This window comes from Salvia hispanica, chromosome 6, assembly GCF_023119035.1.
Source record: "Salvia hispanica cultivar TCC Black 2014 chromosome 6, UniMelb_Shisp_WGS_1.0, whole genome shotgun sequence".
Lineage (NCBI taxonomy): Eukaryota > Viridiplantae > Streptophyta > Magnoliopsida > Lamiales > Lamiaceae > Salvia > Salvia hispanica.
Window position 1 is genome coordinate 17,779,509 of NC_062970.1, and position 8,000 is coordinate 17,787,508.

Here is an 8,000-nt window from a genome sequence, read left to right on the forward strand (position 1 = left end):
TTTAAATTTTAATGGGTTAACAATCTATGTATTAGTACTTGTAAATTAGAATATAATAATAATAATAATAATAATAATAATAATAATAATAATAATAATAATAATAATACAAAGTAGTTGAAAAGTTAAAAAGTAAGAGTAAAAACCAAACCCTAAACAACTTTATTCTCGTTCTCTCCTTAGTGCCGCTGCGATAGTATTTTCTCCTTAGCGCCGCTGGGAAATCTCAAGTAGAATCGGCCGTCCGTCGATGTCCTTCCGTTTGAAGTCTCTTCCAATTTGAATATCAAAGTATGTATATATTTTTTTTCAGTTTTAACTTTGAATATTTCTCATTGCTGGATTTTGTGAAGTCAAATATTTTGGTAGTTTGTTGAATTTAGGAATTTGTATGTTATGTGTCTATGGTAGTTTGTAGAATTTGGGAATTTGTAAAACTTGCCTTAATATTATGGTAATTTGTTGAATTTGGGAATTTGTATGTTATGTGTATAAACAATTTTGAGAGTTTATATATTTTTGTGTATATCATTCAAACTTCATTTCCAATCTAATCTAAATTTTAGTGTTTTGTATGATTCTCTTCCCTTGGTCGATTTCTTTAATGAGTTGTTAGCAACTTGGACTTTAGTGTTTATTATTTTGTACTGTTCAGTTTTAATTATATTTAGGAGTAATTTTGATTGGGGTTATTGTTTAGTGATTTTATCCTTTACTCTTTATTGTTAAATTGTTTATGGCTTATGGCTTTATGCTATCGTGCTTGAAATTACAGATGGTGGATAATATACTGGATCCAGATTTTGAAATGCCTGAAGACATTGAAATACAAGAAATGGAACAAGTTACTGCAAAAGAGTCAAAGAAGCGAAAAGTTCCACTAAGCTCGGATATATGAGATGTTTTCACAAAAGTCATGGTTGAGGGGGGAAATCCTGCTACAAAGGTTCAGAAAGGAAAATGCAACCGATGTGAGAAATTGATTGAAGCTGATCCTAAGTTAAATAGAACCATAACAATGTGGAAACACCATCAATCATGTTTAAAGAAGCATGCAGCTAAACAAGGGCAGACAATGCTCAACCAAGAAGTGCCAGGGTCATTGACAACTTGGAGATTCAACCAGGAAGCTTGTAGGATTGCACTATGCAAGATGATTATCCTCAATGAACTTCCTTTCAGGTTCGTTGAGTGAGATGGTTTCAAGCAGTTTATAAGAGCAGTTTTTCCGCAGTTCAAGATCCCAAGTAGATACACTATTCGTGCATACTGTGTGAAGATGTTTGTGGAGCAAAAGGAACATGTCAAGGTCTTTTTCAGCTCTACAGGAATAGGGAGAGTGTCAATTACTACAGATTGTTGGACGTCAATCAATAACACAAACTTCATTTGTGTTACGGCGCATTGCATCGGCAAAGACTGGAAATTGCACAAGAAGATTATCAACTTCTCCAAAGTCTGTAGTCATAAAGGGAGGGATCTTGCTAAAGCAATGATGGTTGTCTTGGAAGAATGGGGTTTACAAAGAGTTATGTGTTGCACCAAGGACAATGCAACTTCAAACGATGTAGCAATTAGGCACTTGAAGTCAAAGCTTCTTGATAAGAATATGATTCCAGCAGGTGGACAATATCTCCACCTGAGATGTGTTGTACACATCATTAACCTAGTCGTGTGTGAAGGATTGACTGATATAGGAATGTCTATCAGACGAGTGAGGGAAGCTGTAAGATGGATAAAAGGTTCCCCTGCCAAATTTGATTCATTTAAGGATACAACGACATTGCTTAAGACGAATACATCCAAGTTTCTATGTTTGGATGTGCCGACTAGATGGAACTCCACATACTTAATGCTAGAGGCGACAATACCATATGAGCAAGTGATGAAGGGATTTGAGTTAGTTAACTCTGATTTTGTCGTGATTTGAAGCGGAAGAAGCACAACAAACAACCTCTTGGTCTGCCCAAAGAAGAAGATTGGATTGAAGTCAAGAAGATGTGTGGCTACCTTGAGAAGTTCTATGATCTCACGGTTGAAGTATCTGGCAGCAAATATGTCACAGCACACAACTTTTTCAAAGAAATGTGTGATCTCTTCACAATCATCCGTCGATTGGAGAGTCAAGAAGATGATGACATAAAGAACATGGCAAAGAAGATGAAGGAGAAACTTGGAAAATATTGGCTGGAGGAAACTGAATTGAACCCGGACATGAACAAGATCATTTACATTGCTGCAATCTTAGATCCTCAGCAAAAGATGAAGCACATGTTGACTTGTTTGAAATTTGTCTATGGTGATTATTGTGCGAGTCAGTTGGTGGAAGATATAAATGACTCATTGCATGACTTATTTGAGTTGTATCATGCTGAGGTGACTCCAGTTGTGGATCACACACCAGCACCACCACCAACATCATCAATGGCCAATCCGTTGGATAATCTTCGATTTCTTGGGCAAGGATTGTGCAGTCAGCTACATATTACTGAGGAAGATGATGATGATGACGATGCCACTAGATATTCAGAGCTGAAACTCTATCTTTCAAGAAACAATACAAGATGACTCTGATATAATAGCTTGGTGGAAGAAACACGTTGTACGCTATCCTATTCTGTTCGAAATGTCAAAAGATATCATGGCTATCCCCATATCTAGTGCTTCTAAAGCTGCGTTTAGCACAGGGGGTCTTGTTCTCTCCCAATTCAGAAGCTCCTTGACTCCAAATATGGTAGGAGCTTTGATATGTGTTGTGAATTTTAGGGTGCAATTTAAGTACACAAAACAAGTAATAATTCCCTAAAAATACTACCTCTACACATTAATTGCTAAAACTAGTGAAGCTTCCTTTTTCCTTTTTAGGTTTTGTTTAGACTGCGTGCACAGTAGGGAATAACAAGACTCCTGGGTCCAGTGAATCCACTAGATCACAAGGTCTAGGAACTCACGGATCGTTGGAACACAGAATACCACTTCAAAAAAAAACCCTCAACCACGTATACTAAAATTTAGCACAGGGAAGTAAGGATCGATCCCACAGAGATGGATGCGTAATGAACATGCTCATGGACTTGGAAATTATTTTTGGGTTGGCTGCTGCCACGCATTTTTTTTGGGTTGAGGAAATTAGACTAAACTTGGAATTTAAATCTGTTACGCTAACAACTAGATCTAGGCAAAAACGGAAATCATGCATGTAAACTGTAAATTGAGACGATCACTAGATCTAAAAAAAACTATTCTAAACTACCTAGACCTGAGAAATAAACTGACGGTGGGGACCATGGCTGAAAAAGCAGAGTACGGACGAAAAGCTGGAAATACAACTAACTAAAGTACTAACTAACGGCGACATCATCTTCTTCAAATCAGATTGCATCAAAACTCAGTAGAAACAGGTATGAAGCGTAATCGAAAAACAAAGCAGACTAGAATTAAGCAATTTAGCGAAGAACAATTGGGAACTAAACAGATCTACGGCTACTAGACGAAGTAAAATAGAAAGGAAATAGAAAACTCAAAATCCATGCACAACTTGAATCCCCTGTTCAGATCCAACCTCGAATGCTAAATCCACTCCGGATCCAAGCATCCGACACAAACTCCGGCCAAAATCATTCCATAACCACAAAATCACCAAACAACCTCCGATCAACCACAACACTACAGATCCACAGCTGAATTCCCCAGATCAAGCACAAAATTGACCAAAACAGAGATTAACATGCAACTGCCGAAATAAAACTTCAACAAAACAGAATCAACGCAGATCAACACAAGATAAACACCATCATGACAGAAACTAAATGCATAGATGAATCGATAACAACAACAACCAAATCGACTTCCAAACGCGAAGTTCGAACGAAATAAAGTGCAAAAACAGAATGTAAGTAGATTGTTTCTTCGCCCTTCGCGAGGACGGTGTTACGACTGACTTTCTCGGAAGATGAGACCCTTAGAACCCTAAACTACCCCAGAACTCCCATTTCCCAAGTGTGTGTTTTGTGTGTGAGCTAAGAGCAAAATCCATCCTCTTCGTGTAGTGCATGCTCCTTTATTTATAGGCGTTGAAGTGGGGCCCAGCGAGGTATAGATAGTCTTTGTTGCCCTCAGCTATTGACTCCCTTCTTCTAGCCATTCTTTTCCCTTCACTTCTGCTCATTTTCCTTCATTTCCTTCGCTAGTCCGTTTCCTCCGGCTTTTCCTGGATCTAGCGATTCTGTCACACACGGCTTAAAAACTGTGTTAGACCCAGTAAAATATAATGCTTTTCACCACATAAACGATGCATGAAATTAGCCTTATCAAACTTGCTCACACTTAAACCATACTTGTCCTCAAGTATAAAGACAAGAAAAGAATAAGGCGAATTTCAAAGCAAGGTTATCCCTCGACCGACTCTTTAGACTCTATCTTAACACAGACTCCTAGACCTAGACATAACTGACGCACAAATATAGACACTTAAAACAAATGAAAACACATAAACACATGAGCTAGCTTCAACCTTTAGGCAACCGTCCCCACAAGATTAAGGTCAATCCAACTGGTTGTACTCCTCCAAATAGGCCCTTTCCCTTCCTCTACCTAACCAATCTGTCAGTTCGTTAACATAGCCTCTTACTTACCCAATTGTTGGATTCACTCGATCACTCATTCCTCACCAGGGATGTTAGGACCGATTCTCTCTTAAGTTATTGTCATACCACTGAAGCGTCGGGTTATGAGAGTTTCCTCCTCTTTCCTGGGTCAGGTTATTATTGTTCCTGCCCTTACTTCGATACCTCCTTCTCTTTTTTTTTTTCCTTTCTCTCTTTTTTTCTCTCTGGACTTTGTCCAGCTTATTCCTTCTTCTCTCTCTCTTTTTTTTTTTTTTTTTCTTTTTATTCTCTGGACTTTGTCCAGCTTATTCCTCAATTTCCCTCTTCTCTCCTCTGGACTTTGTCCAACTTATTACTCATTTTTCCTGGACTTCGTCCAGCTTATACCTTCATAACCCAATTCCCCTGTTTTTCTCCTTCATGACTCTTTTCCCTAAGCATTCAGTGGCGGCCCCTTTACATGTGTTAGCTCGAAGTTATTTAAGGCTTATAACTCGCTTTTATAGTGGGGCTTCACAACTAAGTAAGTTAAGGCATCCTCTATCGTTCTTACTTCATTCAGATTGACTTGGCTTATTAAAGGAAAAGGCTTCTAAGTTGAAATACCTCCTATTTTCAATTACTTTCACTAAGGAGATCATGTCGTATTGTATTCACTGGCTCATGCGACACAAACAAAAACTAGACCTAAAGACTCTTATCATGCTGACAATTACATGCATTGACTCCTCTCCCCCTCCCACTTCACTCAAGCTTGTCCCCAAGCCATCGTCGTGAAGGGGGGAAACAGGGAGATCAATGCAACACACAACAAATAGTTTATGAAAATAAAAACTTCTCACACTTAGACCGAGCAACGGGCTAAGTGGGAGGAGACACAACAAAACAGAAAATATAAACTTCTCACACTTAGACCAAGCATTGGGCTAAGTGGGAGAAGACTAACACAGATGGCAAATATCAAACAAACAACAAAAACAAAGAAAAATAACTGAAAACAGAATTTAAAAGTTACTTGGTCATGGGGGTGATTCACTTCTGGGGCTGGCTCCCTCGAGAGCCAAATTGGGGTGGGATTCCGGGTCGGGTCATCTTCACTTTTTTTTTCGCCGGCTGCTCCGGCTCCTCTTCTTCCTGTTCTGGTTGGTCAGATACTGGCTTCCTGATCATGACGGACTTTGATTTTGTTGAGATTGACACTTGCTTGGGTACGGGTGGGAAGACCATCTGCTTGAGCGGGTGCGGTGGTCGTTGGACGGATGGACTGCTCTGGACTGGTTGCTTGACCTCGCTGCTGGACCCAGGAGTTACCTTCGACTGGGTCAAGGGGAGTGTCTTCTGCAACCATTTCATCATCTTCATTACAAGGTCCACAGCCTCCGTCATGCGCTCGATTTGCTTAGCGGACTTCGCTGCCAAGTCTGCAATATTACCCCGCAGGGTCTTCACCTCTTCTCGGCTCCCGTTCAATACCTTTTTAATCCCCCCAAGCTCCTTCACTATTTCCTTCCTCATTACCTGCATTTCCTTTCTCACATCCTGGACATCCTTTCTCAGCTCCTCGATCTCTTCACTTGGCATGGCCTCCGCAGCCTCCTCAGTCTCTGCCTTCACTTTATCTCCTACCGTGTAGAAGAAGGTTTGTTTTCCGTGAGCTTGAAGCAACCCCTTGTTGAAAAAGTATTCAACACTGAAAACCTCAGGGGGCTCGCACATCACGACCAAGGGTGCGGCTTTGGCTATCTTCATTTCAACGTTCCGCTGGAGGTAGGCGCCTAGGAGGTGGCAGGTATACATATGTCGAGCAGGGTTGCTGGTCATTTGATGACATGCTTGAGTCAGCCAATAACCCAGATGTACCTTAACGCCCTTTGCCATGCACCAAGTGAAATAAAGGTCGGTAGTTGTAAGAGCTGAATTTGCAGTTCCCATTAAGTTGTAGCTGATAAACGTCTAAGCAAAACGGATGATTCTGTCCTCGATGTGAGAAGCCTTGGAATAGCTTGACTTGAACGCCCCTGCCTTCGAGTGAGGGATTAGTTCCCATGCTGCTTGTACTCTGAATCCCGGCGTATTCTTCGGCACACTGATAATCCTCTCGTTCCATATTCCTGCTGGGGTTTGGAGCCCCTTGCACAGCGGAAGACATGTACAAAACAAATAAATCAGATACGGATCTATTTGACCGATTATGCGATTAATCAATTCACATGTTAAACAGATAAATGCATGCTAGAACGCAAATAATTCATGCTCAAAGAATATAAATCCTAAACATGAATATTACGGTTTAGAGTTACCGATTTGATTCTCCAAAGAATCGTCGATTGCTCGCGCCTTCTCCACGTGATGATCTTCAATACTAGACCACGGATCTTCTCTCTAGTTCCCGAACTGTATCTCGATATCAGAGTGGGCTGATCTTATCAAAATACTAGGACTCGAATAAAGAAGACAGAAGAAATCCTTCTCCAATTAGGAGAGAAATTCGAACTCCTCTAGGTAGAGGGGAACAAATATTATGAGTAATAATAATAATGATTTATGTCTCATTTATTCTCCTATTTATATTAAGTTCCTTTTGGGCCCAGACAGGGATCTATGGAAGGTTTTGGATATGGGCTCCCCCAATTAGATTTTTACTAATTAAATTGAACCCACAATTTAATACAAGCTTATATTGGAATATTACGAGCATCCACTACAGAAGTAATATTGAACTCTCCCCATCCAAATCCGAAATTACAAGTAATCCGGGTTTCCACTTTGTTTATTATTTATTTCCCGCGCTTAAGATATAAATGTCCATTAATTAATTAATGTCTGCTATGTACTTAATTAATTAATATCTTATTAATTCCAAGAGTGGACTTAGCAAGAAACATTTATTTATTATTCATAGAGTAATAAAACTCCAACTGACCAGTTTTCCGAATAATAAAACCTTGTTCGAGCTCCTCTTGAGGACATTATCAAACGAGACTCACCTCGCACACGTTTCAACATAATAGCAATCCTAGCACCGCTAGATATTAATCACCACTACCTAATATATCAGGATTATTGGGTTGCGAAAAATCCGCACCATTTGATAAGTCAAAGTTGTGCATAATCAATACCGTATGCTCAATACTAATATATGTAGATTAAGAAATAATATTTTATCAAGACCTAGTCTTTCAGTAGATAGCATAAACACACGTCTTGCTGTTAGATCCGTTCAGTGCTATACCACACCAATGTCATCTTATTTCAGTAAGGCTTAGAAATATGCGGACTGACATTGCAACCTTTCACGATAGGTAGTCTAAGCCTATCTAGGTTGTGAAATTCTTCTTTTTCTTTTGCAAAGTATTGCATAGATCTGACCATGTTACGTTAAAGTGGACGACG

General features: G+C 39.6%; 1 protein-coding gene across 1 annotated transcript; it reads left to right on the top strand.

Annotated features, from left to right (window-relative positions):
- The first annotated feature begins 916 nt into the window (after nt 1–916).
- LOC125194834 (zinc finger BED domain-containing protein RICESLEEPER 2-like) lies at nt 917–2,568 on the top strand. The gene is made up of 3 exons (XM_048093051.1): nt 917–1,182; nt 1,252–1,882; nt 1,933–2,568. The coding sequence occupies exons 1-3, from the start codon at nt 917–919 to the stop codon at nt 2,566–2,568; spliced, it is 1,533 nt and encodes a 510-aa protein (XP_047949008.1).
- Nucleotides 2,569–8,000: the final 5,432 nt, after the last annotated feature.